Source organism: Salvelinus fontinalis, chromosome 11 (genome assembly GCF_029448725.1).
Source record: "Salvelinus fontinalis isolate EN_2023a chromosome 11, ASM2944872v1, whole genome shotgun sequence".
Classification (NCBI taxonomy): domain Eukaryota; kingdom Metazoa; phylum Chordata; class Actinopteri; order Salmoniformes; family Salmonidae; genus Salvelinus; species Salvelinus fontinalis.
The window spans coordinates 16,336,933-16,356,635 of record NC_074675.1 but is presented as its reverse complement, the minus strand read 5'-3'; the positions used below and the strand labels follow the sequence as shown (position 1 = coordinate 16,356,635).

Here is a 19,703-nt window from a genome sequence, read left to right as displayed (position 1 = left end):
TCCCTGAGGTGACAAGGTAAAAAATCTGTCTTTCTGCCCCTGAACAAGGCAGTTAACCCACTGTTCCTAGGCCGTCATTGAAAATACGAATTTGTTCTTAACTGACTTGCCTAGTAAAATAAAATGAGCTGAGGAACTTCTACATTATGCCTCTAGTCCAGTGTAAACTTTCCATCTAACCTGGCCCACCCTTTTGATGATTTAATAAAAGAACTGACCCGAAACCCATCGTTATTTTAAAAGCTAGCCTAGCACTATGCAGTTAAGCCCTGTGATGATAATAACAAGACATTTAAAGAGGTTTTCTCTGATCAATCACTTGAATTCCTTTCGAATGGGGATCAGCTTAATGATGAGTCGTTCAGTCACCAGCTGATTAAAGACTAGTCTAAAGCTATTGGCTAATGAGCCTTTTTTTATAGCTAGTTGATGAATGGCTGCACTGTAGCCTTTTGATCAGATTGCCAGTTTCAGCCTCTCCTTTTACCGTCAGCTCTACTATAAACAAGAGTTTAATTGATTGATACATTATCCCACTTCCCTCATTAGCTTCAGAAAAGGTCCTAACTGCCTCAATTAGTCTACCTTTTAAAAAAAAACGACTGTGCGAAACTACTGTATCCAACAGCTGTAGCACTCAATGAGAATCCCTTGATTTAGGAGCTGTACTGTAGTGTTGCACAACTCTCTCTTAGCCAAAGCACTGTTCACTCCCCTTAGTAGGCTAGCTAATCATCTAGCCTTGTTCTCTCATCTGGAGCATTGCATATGTAGTCCCCTTGTAATTTACGAACCATGCAAATTCACATTTTCTCACCTTGTGTGATCAGATATTGCACGATGTGTTCTCTTTACTGTAGGAAAGCTAACAGGTTTGAGGAAGAAATTGCCATTTACCCCCTTCAAAACCAACTATTCATAACAAACAACTACCTCAACATACTGTCCTAGCCTGTCTGGTCTGTCACCCTGTACACCGGTGGTCACTTCTCGGCTTCCTAAATACCCTGTGATGGCCCTCTACTCCCTCCGTGGTTAATGTGCCCTAATGACAGCGCCCTAAGAGCCCCGGCAGTCAGGCGATGCCAGCGTTTACAACCCTAGTCGCATACACACAAACTCCGGGCCAGACCTCATCTCACCTGCCAGCTGGTCTTCTCCCCAGGTGTTCACGTGCGCTTGGAACCTCCAGGGGTGAACATTGTCCCTGGGGTAATAGGGCTTAGCAATGGGGCAGTTCTTCTCTTCACTGGGGCTATTTTCAAACCAGTGGGACAGGGTAATGGGGCAGAGTGGTGGTGGTTGTCTATTCTTGTTGAACTATTTCTGACATCAGAGTCCAGACGAGATGTAGTTGTTTTGTCTGAATTGGAGAGACTTGGGCTCCCAAGTGGCGCAGTGGTCTAAGGCACTGCATCTCAGTGCAAGAGGCATCACTACAGTCCCTGGTTCGAATCCAGGCTGTGATTGGGAGTCCCATAGGGCGGCGCACAATTGGCTCAGCGTCGTCCAGGTTTGGCCGGGATAGGGTGTCATTGTAAATAAGATTTTGTTCTTAACTGACTTGCCTAGTTAAATAAAGGTTTCACACACGCATGAGTGTCTGTGTGTAGCTATTTGGGTATCTGCCTAAGAGTATCTGTAGGGGTATTGGTGTCTACCTGTGTATAGATATTGGTAAGTTTATCTGTCTACATTTTATAATAATGACAATCTCATTTCCCTCTGTCCCCAGAAGCGGAAGCTCAGCGAGAAGGATGACTCTGATGCAGTCAGCCTGTGCAGCTTTGACTTCAAGGTAAAACACACAATGAACCGTCCCATAACACTGATCTGAGTTCACAATATAGATACCCTGAACCCGCATAGATACCCTGAACCTGCAGTTTGTCAAGGTGACGCACACAGTTCTGTAAACTGTTGTTGTCCCCAAGAGTTGTTGACATTCATGAATGTACGGGAAATTGCAGTCTAGACATAGAATGTCATTGCAATGGATCATTTGGTGCCAACATGGAGGACAGTTTCCTGACCTCTGTATATCTTTGGCTGAGGTCTGAAGAAGCTAGGTCTATAGGCTATCAAAAGTCTAGCCCCGTCCTGTTTGTTTGTGATACATGAGCATATCACTTCAAACCATCCAGATAAGGACCATGTTTGTTTACAGCAACCACCACAACACTCATCAACTCATGTTCGGGGAATTCCATCACAATCTACTGTAGTTACTAAGATTCTTGTTTCTAGTAAATTTACGATCAGAACTCGTTGGTTGGAAAACATCTTTGTAATGTGGGTCTATTGTCTATTGGTGTTTCTGACACACCCTAGGCCTGTCACCAGTATTCCAACGTGGGATGATTTTCTTAGCGCTGTTTCCACATAGGTTTCATTATCACACTCAATCTGGAGGCGAAAGGAAAACATACCTGTTTAGGCGAGGTGCTGGCTAGCGGAGTAGAACACTTGGTAAAGAAAAAGAGAGCCGCCCACTCTAGGAGCTCCGACGCAATTATTGAATAACCAATGTTTGGACAGACAAACTGTCTTCATCAGGGTATAATGATCACACTCAAAACATAACAAGCACTCTTCTGAGAAATCAGATGATTAATAGTACCCTGTTAAATTTCTCACAAACCACTATGACAGGCCACATTTCCAGTGAACACTTTTTTACTTGATGACAACATGGAGGACATTAGTCCGTTCCTACCCAGCGGAGCCTAATCTTGTGTTTTTTTGATCGCTTCTAATTACTTCAGTAAAATGTTTGGGTCAGAAATGACTTGAAAGCTGAGGGTGGCCTGATGAGACTGTTGATAGTAGTGCATTAAAAAGATTTTCACCATCACAATTTCTAAACAGCCCCACATCATTATGCTCAATCAGATTTGAGCCATTTCACTGGTAGTCTCTATACAAGTACTTGTTATTGTCCTGTAGCATCGTGTGTTTGACATTTTGAGGTGGATTATAGGCTGGTCTATATTTGTCTATTATACCAGGGAACTCTGTCGGGGTCTCGACTTACTTTCTAGAGTTAAAATACTAGAATGCACAAGGTGCGACTTTCAAAATGTGGTTGTGCATCAGCAGTTTCTCTTATGTAGTCAGTCAATTAGCTTGTGTCCGCTAATTAGATTAGCTGTCAGCTATCTGAACTGAACATGTTTCATGAGCTGAAATAAAAAGATCCCAGAAATGTTCCATACGCACAAAAGCGCATTTCTTTCAAATTTTACGCTCAAATGTGTTTACATCCCTGTTAATGAACATTTCTCCTTTTACCAAGATAATCCATCCACCTGACAGCTGTGGCATATCAAGAAGCTGATTAAACAGCATGATGTTACACAGGTGCACCCTGTGTTGGGGACAATAGAAGGCCACTCTAAAATGTGCAGTGTTGTGTCACAACACAATGCCAAATATGGCTCAAGTTTTGAGGGAGCGTGTAATTGGCATGCTGACTGCAGGAATGTCCACCAGAGCTGTTGCCATAGAATTGAATGTTACGTTCTCTATCATAAGCCGACTCCAATGTCATTTTAGAGAATTTGTTAGAAAGTCCAACCGGCCTCACAACCGCAGACCACATATTTGGCGTTGTGTGGGGGGCGAGTAGTTTGCGGATGTCAACGTTGTGAACAGAGTGCCCCATGGTACAGATTATGACATGCCTTGTTTCTGTTGCTTCATTCCATGATCGTTGCCTGGCGTTCCAACACTTTCATGGTTGAGCTGATTTCAGTCTCCTCGTGGTATTATTATGGGATGGACTATAGTGGAATGGAAGTGTGGATACAGATGTAATCCTATCTGTCCTTCAACGGTATGAAAGTCTTATTTTTCCACTGTGTTCTTGGTGATTTGTCAACACAAGGAGTTGTTAGAGTGTCAGAATGACCACTTCACGATCAGAGTTATTGTAACACAAGGTACATCCATTCTTCAGTACAGCCATGCTGTGTACTGAGATCTAGCAGCCAGATTCACTTGGAAATGGGATGTCCATCCGTGTCCCGAGGATGTCGGGAGATGCCTTCAAAACCCTGCTAGAGCATTTTGGATGGAGATGGTGGATGGGCGTAAGCCACAAGCCGTGTGTTGAATCCCAGTGCTAGACAGTCGTTTTACATTTGATTTGTTTTAACCCTATCCCAAACGTTAACCTTGTTAATTCTACATCTGTCATTCTGAAATCAAGTTTAAGCTGTAGTGTATATGTGCACTATTTATATGCTTCCCGTTCTTGAGTTTCATTTTTGTGTCTTTTATTTTCGGTTTTGTACACCAGCATCAAACAGCTGAAAATACAATATTTTCGGTTATTAAAAATATATTTCACAGCAGTTTAAATGGTACAATGATTCTCTATACGGTGAGTTGTTTTTTTTGTTTGAACCCTATCGCCAAAGCTTTAACTCTTAACTTAACCGTTCAGAATGAGAGACCGCAGCGGTGCAACCCCAGCAGCAGCTGCTCCAGTAGGACAAACCCAGGGTGTCCAAAACACTTAGACGTTTTACGTTTGGCGCAACTTCTACATTTGACATTTGGAGAAACAGTTGCAGTGCAGTGATTTAAGCAAAGGTTGAAGGCTCTTGTAGTGTATGACTGAGGTCAAACCACTCACTGACTCACACTAAACACGATCAAAACAAGATTGGGCTCCGCTGGGGAAGAACGGACTAATTACATTGAACTTGCCAAGTGATATTTCATAGAAGTCGTAGTTTGGCAAGGATGGAGAGGGAAATTATTCACTGAACAACTCCTCTGTCATCAAACGTATGTGTTTACTAGAAATGTGGCCTGTCATAGAGGTTTGGGACAAATTGAACAGGGTACTATTATTAATCTGATTACAAAAATCTGCCGTTGTCTCCTTGAGCAAGGCACTTAACCCTAATTGGTGTTGTAAATCGCCCTCGATAAGAGCGTCTGCTAAATGACAAAAATGTCAAATGACCTCATTCGGCTGCTAGGTGAACAGTCTACTCTGACGAATGGTCCTCGTTTTAATAGTTAGCTCAAAGCTGAATCAATGTTGCATACAAGATCACATCATGATGGTATTCTACATAACATAACTGAGTATAATAGCGTATTATAGTTTTACTATAAGACAAAAAACACCACCTCATTTCTTATGAGATTTCAGGATGACTGTGTGACTTGTTGCATTTTCCTCTCATGTGGCCAGACTTTAACAACGTGCTCCAATAGGCTAAATATGTGCTTTGACTGAACACAGGCACGCTACAGTTTGCTAACCCATCTGCTTGAACATTTTCCCACTGTCCATAATTGTAAACCACACTGTAGGCTACTTCAGAACAACGCTGTGTAACTCCAGAAGAGGTAAATGTTTCTCCTCATGAAACTGATTTGAGATCCAATAGTTGGCATGCAGACGCCGCATGGACGTTTCACCGGTAAAACTTGAGTGAAAGTGACAAATGTGCATACCACAAAAATGTGTGCGTAAATTCCCCCCCCCCCCCCCCCCCATGGGCAGAACGTGATTCGGATCTTCAGCTCTGGGGATAAGGGATCTAGGCGAGGACGGGGCGGTTACCTACGGATTCGCAGTCTCGGCCTATTCGCAAACCTGTTGCACCAGATCTACTCCCATCCCCTGCACATGTCGCCAAATCCCCCCCCCCCCCCCCCCCCCCTTTTGCTGTCTGGCTCTTTGGCCCAGGTGGAGGGGGTTGAGGCAGGTTAACAACCTATGAACAATAGGCTACTTCTATTGTTCTATAGTTCTCTGCCCCCCTCCTCCTCACCCTTCCAGGTTTGACCTGCCACCTGCACGCTCGCCCAGAGAACCAAAATGTTGCCACAATAAAAACAGTTCAGGGGGTTGAGTACCTGACTAGAAGGTGTTTGCTGTAAATGCTGCACACTTGTATTGAGTATTGCCAGTCCTGTCTGGAATCAGGGTTCCTTGAAAAACCCGAAGCCACAAGTTGTAACTTTCCAAGCTTCTTTGACCACCCCTTTTTTTTTTTCTTCTGCATGTTTGCTTGGTGTGTGTGTGTGCTCTCTATGAATGTGGCATTGATCAGTGTCATGACAAACCTGTGCTTCTTGGTTACCTCCACACTGTTTGGTAGCAACCAGAGATGTCCGGGTTGTGTGCACTGAGTGAAACTCACTTAAGTAAACTATTGAGTAGCAGGGGATGTTTGTCTGGTGTGAAGTCTATCGCTGGTATTGTGTTTAATGGCTGCTCTGTGATGGTTTTAGTGGGGCACTGCTGGATAAGAAGCCCTGTCCTCATCGCCCCTCCAATAGCTGCTGAAGAGACAGACTACTTTAGTTGTTATAGGTTGATTGGTGGTAAGGCAGAGGAATGAGGGACAGAGAGAAATGAAGACCACAGGAAATTGGGAAACAGGTAGAGGTGGGGAAGAATGGAGAGAGAACAAAGGAGGAAAATTCCAAATGGTAAGAAATGGGGCAATACATGAGTTGGTGTATCAGAAACGAAACTATTTTTGTTTCTTTCACTTGGCCCACTCAATCTGGTAGTGCCTGGGCTTGATATGATCACGCTTAAGCCGTGATTCATTATAGTATATGAACACCCGTATGCCTATTCTCTTCCTGTCTGCTCAAATAAGGACTCACAGACCAAATGAATATCGGGAGGAATAATCCACTAATATCAGATTCATTCCATCTATTGTACCTGAACTCCTGCACCAAACTCCCACTACCAGGGGGAAATGGTTCCACCACTTGTTGAGTGAATTAGTCCCCTTGGAAAGTGTTGGCTGGTATGCCTTCCCCAGAGCTCTAATTAAACACTAGCCTTTTCCTGTACTGCTGATGTGGAGGGCATGTTCAGTTCAGTCCGAACTGTAAGCCCCAGAGCTCTGTTTGTTCCTGGCAGGGAGGTACCGCAGAAGAATAGAGGCTAGCGCTATGGCTGAGGTGACTCACTCCTCCCTGACTCTGTGTGTGGGGAGGATAGTAAAGTGTGAGAGGGTAGTATCAAGTAAGTGTGTGTGAATACACATTTGTTTGTCAGACCTTTTTATTAGAGCTGACTGGGCGTTTGGGCCCGGCTGGTTGAGCGATTTTTGTGTTTGTTGCGTTCACGGGCCACCCACTGGTGATGGCCCAGACAGAGGGGTGGCTCAGCCTCCGGTATCACCACACGGAGTGGCTAACACTGAGATGCACCTCGTTGTCTTCCCTGTGTCTGGATGATTGCACGAAAGAAAGACTCTTTTCCTGTATACACAGACATTCGAGACATTCACATACAATCAATCATGACTTTCTGCACTGAAAATGTACACTGGGGCAGTGGTGTGTTTTATAGTCCATCTCCTCCAGATGGTCTGTATCCTGGTTCATATTCCAGCAAACAGACATTTAGTAAATATTATTATTCAGTCTTATCTGAGTAATCATTCACACCATCCTCCCTTCTGGCAAACTGCTCTCTCCTTTTCACAAGTAATCCAGTCATCACTCAAATCAACATGTAGTGAGATTTTCCCCCTGGGCTGTTATTTACCATTTGATTCCTTGCCCGGAGGTGTGAAGTTGGGTTCCTCGCCACTAGTTGGGTTAGTTTGTGGAGTGGACTCTGCTTGTGGAGTGATGTATGCCAGACTGTCAGAGACCTCTTGGTCTGTATAACATGATCGGTTTTACCTCAGAGTAAACAGTCCTGATGGCCACATTCCCAACCATGGTGCCAGTCCTCATGTAGTTTAGCAACAATAACCCGTCTGGGCTCTCTCACTTCTGTCACCAAACACACACACACACACACACACACTTTCTCACTCTCACACATGCTTAGTTGCATATGTCCTGTTTCACACCTCAGTATTGACACAGGAGGGTGAATTTGAGCCTTCACATTGGTTTAATTTGTTTGCTACACACACACAGACAGACTGGCTAAATGACTAGCAAGGTTTCACATCCCTTCTACCACATAGCACCTCAGCACATTATCCAGTCCATCACACAGTCAACACCTTGGATTCTGCAGTCCGTTTGCACAGCAGTTATATGGGTATGTAGCAACATATGCAGGGTTTAATGGCTTGCCACGGGCGTTTTCACGCCTCTAATCACATCTCAGTTCACTTTTATTCAAATGGCGCATGAATGTGTCTGTCAGGAAAAGGGAAGCAGGCGTGTCTTTTACTTTAAAACTCTGTTTCAGAATGACCGGAGTTTAGTTTCTCACTTCTTTCTACTGTTAAACTGGGTGCAGATGTAATTGCCCCCTTTTTAAAGGGATACTTTAGGATTTTGTCAGTGAGGCTCTTTATCTACTTCCCCGGAGTCTGATGAACTTGTGGATACCATTTTTATGTCTCTCTGTGCAGTTTGAAGGAAGATGATTAGCGCAATGACTGGAAGTCTGTAGTATCTACAAGCATTCTGGGTAATAACAAACTAAACACCCTTCATTTAAATCCACCCCACCCCCAGACACTACACTTCTGCCCTCAATACACAGGGTCTAGTGCAGACCGTGCGTGCGCATGTGTGTGATATAATGAGGTGAGTGAGTGCGCCTCTCTTATTGATATTCTAATTGATCTTCCCCATCCCCTGCTGATCAGAGCCTGGTAACAGCTCTCTGTCGTTAGCTAAAGCAGACAACAAACACTGATGCACTTTACACCTTTCACGCCAGAAAGCCAGGGGACAAAGAAGGGCTCCATATTTACTCACTCAAGGAGCTGTGATATTTATGACATGATGTTTCACTGTAGTTATAGGTTGTGTTTGAACTAGATTCTATAGATGGAAATGTACAACTGCTGTTTTCAAGGAAGTGACTTCATTTTCTGAAGTAGAATTCATCTAAGCCTACTTTTTGACATGATTCATCAGTATGAGCGCAGAAGGAATTTCTCTATTTTGTTTTAGTTTTAAAAAGCATTTAAACACATGAAGCAAGTTTCTCTCTTAGTTAGGGCTGCTCAATTAATCTAATTTGAATCGAAATTGCAATATTGTAAGAGGCTGCATTTTTTTTATATATAATAAAATATTATGCCATGAATGTAACATTCAAATGTAATAAGGGTCTCCAGGGAAACGCTGACCAACACTTTGGGTTCCTTCCCTTTCGCAACAACGTCTACTGTACCTGGCTTTTTCATTAGTTGTCATGACAAACAACACCAACCATAGAATTGGAACACTCATTTTATTTCTATGATTCTTACTGTTTTGATTTAAATCAAAGTAAAATCGCAATCGTAATATTGGGTTCAAAAATTGCAATTCGATTATTTGCCCATACTGTTGGACTATAACTTGTTCTCTGATGCGATAGCCACAGATCTCTCATCAGATCTGTGGGTGAATCAGCAGATATCCCTATTCTCTCTCTCTCTCCACTGGACACTGTACCTTAGCATGGTGTGTGTTTAGTCTCTGGCAGATGACTGCCTTGTTCAAACCTGAACTTTTAGAGATCATTGTTCTGAAATACTGTATGCACATGATGCGTAACTTTTCCATTCACTTTAACAGCAAACCTCACTACATGGAATTCTCCTAGCACTAGTGTGTGTGTGTGTGTGTGTGTGTGTGTGTGTGTGTGTGTGTGTGCTTTTTGTTGGTGATTCACACACACACGGGCTTCTTCGCCTGTATAGCCCTTCAAGAAGAGTCTGATTCCTCCAACAGTAACACCCCTAAACGGTGGGAGGGGTTCGGAGAGCTTGCTCCTCCCATTACCAAGGAGTATTTATACCGCCCCCCTCCCCAACTCCACCTCAGACCAAAGTTTAGAATGAGAGAGCGGTAGTGTGTGGAGTGAATTTGTTCTACTCTCTGAAAGATATTTAGAAGAATTAAAAACTCTTTCATATGGATTAATGAAGACTCACTGGATATAGCAGAAACCTTGTTGGATTTTCTTACTCAACGCTATGGTGGCTTACGATGAACTGGGTAGCTTGGTGCCAATCAAACGGACTCTACAAGCTATAGACTGTCAGAACCGAGGCAACAAAGACTCAGAGGTGAGATACTAGATCAATCACTGCTTCTCCCAGTATGTTCTTTCTGCTGACTTTGTCATTTGGTATCAGTTGGATAGGAACTTGTTCTCTGCTGCGATAGCCACTGATCTCTTATCAGATCGGACTGAGTCAGCACCTTGCCCTGCTCTTTCAAATCAAACATTTGTTCTATCAAATCAAACAATTTGTTCCATGCTTCGTAAACAACAGCTTCGTCACAAGCGTATTTGTCACATACTTCGTATCTCACCTGAACACTGCACCATAGTAAGGTGTGTGTGGTGTGTTTAGTCTCTGGCAGAACCTTGTTCAATTCAAACTTTTAGAGATATTTGTTCCATGATACTGTCGGACTGAAGATAACTTCAACCTGTTGAGCAGAGGTCATAAAACGATCCATCCCCTTAGCTTTGCTGGCTTTTGTGTGAATCTATCTGCCCAGACAGGTAATGTATCCTAGCCCTGGGGGATGAGTAGTACCTCATCAGCACTGTAACAGCAGGGGACAAATAGCCATACCGAGATCAGCACCATGCTTGCGACTTCTCATCAAATTCTTAATTCCAATAACATTCTAACTTGGAATGTGTGTGGTTTGAAGTTGGAACTTAATGCCAACATTATTGCACATTTTTAGTTTGCCAGTTGGGATCCCCCCTCCTTTTCTCAGAGCCATGGGGCAGTGAGTGCAGTGGCTCTCAGGTGTGAGTGCTCACACAGCAGGCTGGGAGCTTTCCTCACACACAATTACAGGGAGGGGGGGGTAGAACCCAGGTGTGCCTCTTCTTCTCTGACTCACACAGAGCCACTGGTCAGTAGCAGCCTTTCTTACTCACTTCTCTAGTCTCCTTCCTTCCCCCATTCAAGGTTTTTGTGGTTAGATTTCGGAAGGGGTTTCAGGGGGAAGCCAGCGGCTACATTGTCAGTAAATCAGAAAAGGAGAAGTTGAGTTCTTCAATGAAGTGAGTAGTCGCATTTCTCAACAGATGTCCATGATTGTGACACCCATTTTTAAACCTAAGTCACTCCACAGTTACTCTTTGATGAGCTCTTTTGTTGGAATCCAGGGTAAACAGTGGTGTTCCACTCCCTCAGAGCCCTGCTATCAGCTATGCTGTAATCAGTGAGAGAGCTGCAGGAGCAGGGAGGGACAGCCAAGCCAGCAGGGATTAACATGTGGTGTTACATCAAAGGGAGGCCAGGGGCACAGGAAGGTGCTTTTGTGGGGGATGGCTGAAAAAGTAGATCCATTTAGTTGATGAGCCTTTGGCTCTCTGGTTGGAGATAGCGAGGTAGAAGGAGAATTGTGTGGGAGGGTTATTAAAATATCACCAGAGGCCAATTTAGGACATTAGGGAAGATTTGAGTGCGTACCCATGGTGCCTCAATCTGTGTTGTGGTGGGGAGGGGGGGGGGGGGTGTTCCAAAGACGGTACAGAACGATACAGTCCAGCAGCACAAACCCCGGATATGTCTGGCTTCCTGAAGGGAGCGAGACTGAACAGTATTCCAGGGAGTTCCCTGTAGTCAAACTGCCTGGAATAGGACTAGTTTCTATCAGTCTGCATGTTGCGGTGTCCAGCTGATAGTAACACTGGGTGGGTGTACAAAGAACAGCACTAGTGGCCTTTGTTATTCCAGGGCCGGTCCCCAAATGACAGGAAAGGCACAATGGGCAACACACGTTTCCAAAGTTTACATTGAAAGACCCCATGATTTCCAAAGCAAATTCTTCCTCTCTCTGTTTCCATTGTCCAATGGGGTTTACAGCAGAACTAGTTGGTCACAGTGTGGCCGTTATGGTCCTCTCTCCACTCAGTAATGAGGCCCATTAAAATAAAGTCTAAAGAGGTTTAAACCAGGCCTGTGTTTTAGGATTGGGATTCCTTTCTGACCGCACCATTTCTGGACCACCGTCAGAGCGGTTCGGATGTGGTCAGCGTTGGTCCTCTCGGTTTATTGGCTCTGTGGTTTAGATAAGTTCCTGGACTGTCTGGCGGTCCTGGTCAAAGACCCCGACCACATTTGGACCATGACCCTAGCTGGCCGCAGCCACTGTGGCTTTCACGCCAGACTCTGGGGTGGATCTGTTCTGCAGCTGTGGTCTGCTTCTGGGGCCAGGAGGAGTCTGAATGGCTCTCTGTTTCGCTGAGCCAAGGCAAAACTCCATTCATCCTGAGTCAGGAAAAGGCTCAGAGAGTTTAAGAGCTTGGGGGTTCCAATAGACATGCAGCATAGATTTCATAAGACAGATTTTTTTACTCACAAAACATGTCTAATTGCATGATATTTATGGTTGTTTTTGAAGCGGTCTCTGTCTATGAATTCATTACCTCAGATCTGCAGTGTGATGTTTGTTGCTGTTGGCAGCGGGCCAGTCCATTAGCAGGGGAGTGTTGCGCTCTCCCTGCCTCAGGGCTCAGTACAGGGGGGTGAAGCGGGATTACCTGGCACAGGTGTGGTGCTTCTCTCACGCGACGAGGGCTCCAGGGCCTGTTCCAACTCGCACCCACAACCTCCCCCCTGTGACTCCTAAAAAAGACTGAGACTTCCACTATTCTGGTACCTGTTGAAGACGAGGCCTGTTAGTTCCTCTGTCTCTCACTGGTGGTCTTCCGTCCAGAGTCACACATCAGTTTTACTGTGGCTGTCCAAACACAGTACCGTCCTGTCCCATACATCACTGAACTCTGGGAGATGGGAGTTAAACGATGAGGCCTTTTGTCTTCCCATGTTTGAGTGACTGAACAGTCCCAGACTCACGGCCCGTTTGCTGTAGTCAGGCCGTAATGCTGGGGTGTGTGTGTGTGAGTGACAGAGTAAGTGTGTGTAGTGTGAGTGTGTTGGACAGCTGAGAGCAGGGGTGCATTCCTGGCATGCCTCCAGGCCCCTTCTCTGGTCGGCGCCTCTGGGCTGCAGTCTGAAAGAGGGTCTTTGTGCTCCCCCAGCCTGCCCTGGGCTCCTCAGTCCTCACGTGATGGAGGCAACAGCTGCTGGGGCTGCTGCTTCTTCCTGCCCGCTGTCTCTATGGCCTGACCCCAGCGCCAAACCCCTCCTCCCTAGTAACAGTTTCCCGACCAAGTCCCTTGTGGAGGTAGTGTCATCAATAGGGATTCGTGGCTGGCATCATGAGGGCCATGTGATATCAGTCATGGGGAAGCTTCTAGCTGTTTCCTGGTGAGGCTTCTGCTAAAAGAGTTGGAATTCAGATGGTTGGGTTTATGGTAAATGATAAAGGAAGTTGAGGATCCGAAGCCTAATCTGTGTTTTCTCCCGTCTCTCTCTTCACTCCAGGAACCCAGCAACAAGCGTGTCCGTCCTCTCGGCAGGGTGAACTCGCTGGCTAACCTCATCTCCCCCGTGAGGAATGGGGCCGTCCGGCGCTTCGGCCAGACCATCCAGTCCATGTCCTTCCGGGGCGATGGCAATGGTGGCAAGACGCCGGGCGTGCCCCAGAAGCCATGCAGTAAGGCGGCGGCGCCCACGCCGCCCAAGAGACGCAACAGCACGCTGTGGTCGGAGACATTAGACGTCCACCAGAAGGGCACCTTCTCCACCAAGGAGATCAAGAGACAGGAGGTGAGAGTCAACACTGTCACCATAGACTTCTCAAATCTCTCTTCACACAAATCCCAATGGAGAAAGAATGGGAACTCGGCTGCAACAATAGATGGTTTGATTAGATTAGAACAGTGTGAGGTGAGAGACTGAACCACATACCTGGTGTCTAGTTCGGCTGGCCCTGCTGAAGTGCTCCAGATGACTGAGTGCGCTCCAGGTCACATAGCCAGACGCCACGGTATTCAACCTAGCCTGGGACAGAGTTATTAAAGCCAGAGGGCTGGGCGCTTTTCCCGTTCTCTTCTCCCCTCTTTCGCTCTGTTCTTCTCTTTTGATTCTCATACAAGAGTTCAGACTGTTTGTTTTGAAAGCCCCCTCGGTATTTGTGCTGCGTGAGCTAAGTGGGGTTAGAAGCGGTCAGGGCCCAGTCTGTCACCAGTCTGTTCCAGAGCTGGTGTCTAACGTCACTAATGTACCCCTGGCCTGGCAGACCTCTCAACCAACTGTCAGAATAATCTCAAGCCATAAACAACACAGAGAGACCGAGAGTAATTGAGAGAGAGAGAGAGAAGGGACCCAAGAATTTGGCAACTCATTTGGCATTGATTTGTCCTCTTCCTTTAATATGTCCTCAGTAATTTGGTGTCCTCTTTAGTTTGATGCGGTTTAATATGTACTGTGTTTTAATTTGGCGTGACATCCTGTTCCATGGTGTTTTAAATACGTCTTTCATCTCCTTCCCCCTCAGGCCATATTTGAGTTGACTCGCGGAGAACAGGACCTGATTGAGGACCTCCAGCTCGCACGCAAGGTTCGTACTTTATTTCAAACCCTCCAAGAGTACATACCAGGCAAACAGATTAAATCGGACTAGTTGGCAGCTCTCCTCTACCCATTAGCTATAAAAAGAAAAGATTCCATTTCTATCTGACTAAAACCTTTCCTCCAGAGCTATACTTAGCCTCCCCCTCTCTTTCTAAATAAACTGTTAGCCGTTGAATGACCGCTTGGCTCTATTTTCTGTCTCCTCCAGGCGTACCACGACCCCATGCTGAAGCTGAGTATCATGTCGGAAGAGGAGCTGACCCATATCTTCGGGGACCTGGATGCCTACATCCCCCTCCACGAGGACCTGCTTGCCCAGCTGGCCAGAGCCACCGGCCCCGACGGCACCGTGGGACAGATAGGACAAATCGTTGTTAGCTGGGTATGTACCAGGGCCTGTGCCCACTCAATTTTGGCCTCTCTCTGTCTTTCTCTACCTGTGTAAGTGTTTATCTAGCAGGGACCAACGAGTTGAAGATGTCATAAAGATGCCCCTTTATGACATGACATCTTTATGTTTATCTAGCAGTGAATGGCCAAAGTGCTAACGGTACATCTCTCTCCCCACCAGTTGCCAGGGCTGAATGCATACCGAGACTACTGCAGTAACCAGGTGGCGGCCAAGGCCCTGTTGGACCAGAAGAAACAGGACCGGAGGGTGCAGGACTTCCTGCAGCGCTGCCTGGAGTCTCCCTTCAGCAGGAAGCTGGACCTGTGGAGCTTCCTGGACATCCCCCGCTCCCGCCTGTTCAAATACCCCCTCCTGCTCAAAGAGATCCTCAAACACACGGCACCCGAGCACCCTGACACGCCACACCTGGAGTTAGCGGTGAGTGGAGACGCCCACAAACACTTATGAATACAGCTTTCTGAAACATCAAATATATCATTGTGTCCTATCAGTTTGTGACTATAACAGTGTGTGTGTGTGTGTCTCCAGATCACCATCATCCAGGGTGTGTTGTCTGACATCAACATGAAGAAGGGTGAGTCAGAGAGCCAGTACTACATAGACAAGCTGGAGTATCTGGACGACAGGCAAAGAGACCCGCGCATCGACCAGTGCAAGAGTCTGTTGTGTCACGGCGAGCTACGCAACAAGAGCGGAACAGTGAGTTTAGAACACACACACATTATAATGCTAAAATACACACACTCGCACCCCAATCCACCTAAAGCAATGATTCTTCCCTGGCTCCTTCTAACCCTCACGTGCACAAACTTGAGCTCTGCACCCCCAAATAAGGCAGTCGGGGCCAAAACTTGGACCTTTTTCATTTGAAATTAACCGAATAACACATGAATTACATAACCACATGAGAATCTCTACCAATGATAAATCCGCAGGAAAATAATAATAATCTGTTGGCAGATGAGAATGTGAAAAACTATGCCTGAAATTAAACAAAACATTGGCAATGATCTGATTTTAATATTCTTTTTTTTCTCTCCTTTCCTTTGTCCTCCCTCCCTCCAGAAGCTGCATGTGTTCCTGTTCACAGAGCTGTTGGTGATGACCCGGTCTGTGACGCGGAACGAGCACCACTGTTTCCAGGTGTACCGGCAGCCAATCCCGGTGCAGGACCTGGTGCTGGAGGACCTGCAGGATGGAGATGTCAAAATGGGTGGCTCCTTCAGAGGAGCATTCAGTAACTCCGACAAAGGTGAGTCGCTGACTCCTCATCTATGACCCCTCCCCTATGATCTTCCATGTCTATCTAGAGGTTAAAGCCTGTAACTGAAACTGATGGTTAATCTAACGTCTTGTTCATCTCCTCAGCCAAGAACATCTTCCGTGTGCGTTTCCATGACCCGTCTCGGGGCCAGTCCCACACGCTGCAGGTCAACGACGTCTTCCACAAGCAGCAGTGGCTCAACTGCCTGCGCAGCGCCATCTCCGTCCACCAGCCCGCCGACGCCGCCGTCACCACGCCCGCTTCCTCCCCGGCAGCCGACGCCCACTCTAAGCGGCACTCCTCCAAAATCTCCATCATCCACACGGAGGAGGCCGACGAGAACTGCCCTTTGACGCCCGCAGGTGCAACGTCCGCCTCCAGTTCGCTATGCGGGGACGAGACCCCCAGTCCCACCTCAACGTCTCCCTCCTCCCGCTCCTCATCCTCCTCTTCATCACCACTATCCTCCCCGTCGCCCAAACACAAAACCAAAAAGGACAAGCGCTCCCTCAGTGCCTTAGGGAAGAGGAAGGAGACCATGGTGTGATTAGAGGGGAGAAAATGGACTCCTGGGCGAGCGGACAATATGTTTGTACATAAGGGAGGGGGAGCAGAGTGGGGGGGGCTGGGTGTTCCCTCCCGTGGGACTTTTTATTTATGTGTCTGTGTGTTTTATTACAACAGTATTTTGTGTTACTGTCCCCATTGGCAGCTATTTACTTTACCCTTCCATCCCTCCACTGTTTGGTTCTGTCCACAAAGGGGCTAAGTGCATACCATTCAGTATTCTGGAGAGGCCTGCTTGGCTTTCAGTAATTACAGACAAGTTGTTCATATTGTCCTGTTTACTGTTTGATTATTTTTTTTTTTTTAAGTTTTACTCCTTTTTTTTTTTCAATCTGAACTTACTGTAGCTCTATGTTTAAAACAGCACTGTTTCTAGCTTTTAGCTGAAGTTCTTTAACTCTTTTCGGGGATGTGAGGTGGATAGAAGGGAAGAGTTCCCACAATAGATGAGATGTATACGAAACTGAAAACTATACAATTTGTCTGATTCGTAGGTGTACTGCAGGACGGGTCTTATTTTTGTACATTCCTAATAACAGATATTTTTTTATGATCCGGTCACCTTTTTGCATCTACTGCAGTTGATGGCATTAATTTTAATCAAATTGCATTTTAATGGGGGAAAAAAACATCAAATGAGATTTTGTTTTACTGCAATGTAAAAACAATTTAAACTGAGCCATGTTGGTTTAAAAAGCTGACTCTTCCTGGTGAAACTCTATCTCTTTTTAATGTAGCAATCTTGCATGGAGCTTTAGTTTTTGACACTGCCACTACCCAGCCTCGGTAGTGGCAGGAGCATGTACATACTTGTCTGATGTGTTGGGATCTACTAAGGAGATGACGTATAGCTGACAGAATCCACAAAGATGGGTTGAGAAATGCAAAAGAGTATGTTAGAAGAAGATTTAAGAGATGTGGAAATAAAGAGGGAAATGTTGAACGTGTTTGAACTGAGAAGTTGGGGGTTTTGTTTTCAAGGTGTGTGTAGCCACTAGCCACGCAATGATGGAGCTCTGAGTGAGCTGGAATGTGGTGCCTTGTCCAAAATGGAGGTTGGAGGCACTGGTCAAAAAGCCAGTGAGAGAAATGTAAAGAAAGACTATGTATGTTTGAGGGAGAAAACAGATGAAGGTGTTGTCGAAGTGTTTTGTAGAAGGAAAATGAGGGTTTGACTGTTTGAAAAGAACTGTACTGAAAAGTGAAGCGCTAGTAAAGGGCTGTGATATGACTGCCATGGCCTGTATGTATGTGGTGTAAAAACATCACAAAAATCTATAATAAAGATCTGTGTAAGAGTTGCATCTGACTTCCTGAGTTACTATCTTTCTATTTTCATCCACAAATTGGACTGAATAACTGTACATGTGTCATACATTAACACAATCATCATCGGCTGTTGGTTGCTGTCTTGGCAGCTGTTTGAGAGTTCTCTGAATTGTTTAGATAGTTAATGGCGTGACGACAATGATTACACCATTATGGCATCTTGGTTATAACATACAAATGACTTAACTTTCCATGGAGCTGTGATGACCCCACTAAACAATGCAGAGCTCATAATTTGGAAATCTTTTCTAAACATTCACCCACATTTCCTCACATTCCTCTACAAGCAAAACATTTTTCACTTTCAGAGTTACGAGGAATTCCTCTTCCCAAACAAACCAGCCCTCGTCCCTCTATCTTAGAAAAATACAATGCGTTTGTTACGTTAGCCTTATTCTAAAATGGTTCTAATTGTTTTTTCCCTCATCAACCTACGCACAATACCCCATAATGATAAAGCAAAAACAGGTTTTTAGAAATGTTTGCAAATTTATAAAATTAAAAAACGTATCACATTTACATAAGTATTCAGACCCTTTACTCAGTACTTTGTTGAAGCACCTTTGGCAGCGATTACAGTCTTGAGTCTTCTTGGGTATAATGCTACAAGCTTGGTACAACCTGTATTTTGGGAGTTTCTCCCATTCTCTGCAGATTCTCTCAAGCTCTGTCAGGTTGGATGGGGAGCGTCGCTGCACAGATATTTTCAGGTCTCTCCAGAGATGTTTGATCGGGTTAAAGTCCGGGCTCTGGTTGGGAAACTCAAGGACATTCAAAATCTTGTCCTTGTCCGCCTGCATTGTCTTGGCTGTGTGCTTAGTGTCATTGTCCTGAGCGCTCTGGAGCAGGTTTCCATCAAGGATCTCTCGATTTTGCTCTCTTAATCTTTCCCTCGATCCTGACTACTCCCAGTCCCTGCCGCTGAAAAACATCCCCACAGCATGATGCTGCCATCACCATGCTTCACCGTAGGGATGGTGCCAGGTTTCCTCCAGACGTGGCGCTTGGCATTCAGGCCAAAGAGTTCAATCTTGGTTTCATCAGACCAGATAATCTTGTTTCTCATGACCTAAGAGTCTTGTAGGTGCCTTTTGGAAAACTCGAAGCGGGCTATCGTGTGCATTTTACTAAGGTGTGGCTTCCATCTGGCCACTCTACCATAAAGGCCTGATTGGTGGAGTGCTGCAGAGATGGTTGTCCTTCTGGAAGGTTCTCCCATCTCCACAGAGGAACTCTGGAGCTCTGTCAAGTGACCATTGGGTTCTTGGTCACCTCCCTGACCAAGGCCCTTCTAACCCAATTGCTCAGTTTGGCCGTGCGGCCAGCTCTAGGAAGAGTCTTGGTGGTTCCAAACTTCATCTATTTAAGAATGATGGAGGCCACTGTGTTCTCGGGGACCTTCAAAGCTGCAGACATTTTTTGGTACCCTTCCCCAGATCTGTGGCTCGACACTATCCTGTCTCGGAGCTCTACGGACAATTCCTTTGAGTGGCTTGGTTTTTGCTCTGACGTGCTGTCAACTGTGGGACCTTATATAGACAGGTGTGTGCTTTTCCAAATCATGTCCAGTCAATTTAATTTACCACAGGTGAATTCCAAGTTGTAGAAACATCTCAAGGATGATCAATGGAAACAGGATGCACCTGAGCTCAATTTCGAGTCTCATAGCAAAGGGTATGAATACTTATGCAAATAAGGTATTTCTGTTTTTTATTTTTAA

At 45.5% G+C, this 19,703-nt stretch overlaps 1 protein-coding gene across 3 annotated transcripts in view; it reads left to right on the top strand.

Annotated features, from left to right (window-relative positions):
- Window positions 1-17,956, top strand: part of LOC129865169 (neuroepithelial cell-transforming gene 1 protein-like) — a 35,519-nt gene extending 17,563 nt beyond the window's left edge. For 2 of the 3 annotated variants that reach the window (XM_055937689.1, XM_055937690.1), the window contains exons 3-10: window positions 1,736-1,798; window positions 13,320-13,604; window positions 14,335-14,397; window positions 14,620-14,793; window positions 14,983-15,240; window positions 15,352-15,522; window positions 15,889-16,075; window positions 16,192-17,956. In XM_055937689.1, the coding sequence (XP_055793664.1) occupies window positions 1,736-1,798; window positions 13,320-13,604; window positions 14,335-14,397; window positions 14,620-14,793; window positions 14,983-15,240; window positions 15,352-15,522; window positions 15,889-16,075; window positions 16,192-16,634 (1,644 nt within the window). In that variant the 3' untranslated portion in view covers window positions 16,635-17,956. Of the gene's footprint in view, window positions 1-1,735; window positions 1,799-9,777; window positions 10,026-13,319; window positions 13,605-14,334; window positions 14,398-14,619; window positions 14,794-14,982; window positions 15,241-15,351; window positions 15,523-15,888; window positions 16,076-16,191 lie in introns of those variants that run through there. The other variant, XM_055937691.1, reaches the window with a different exon arrangement.
- The last annotated feature ends 1,747 nt before the right edge of the window (window positions 17,957-19,703 follow it).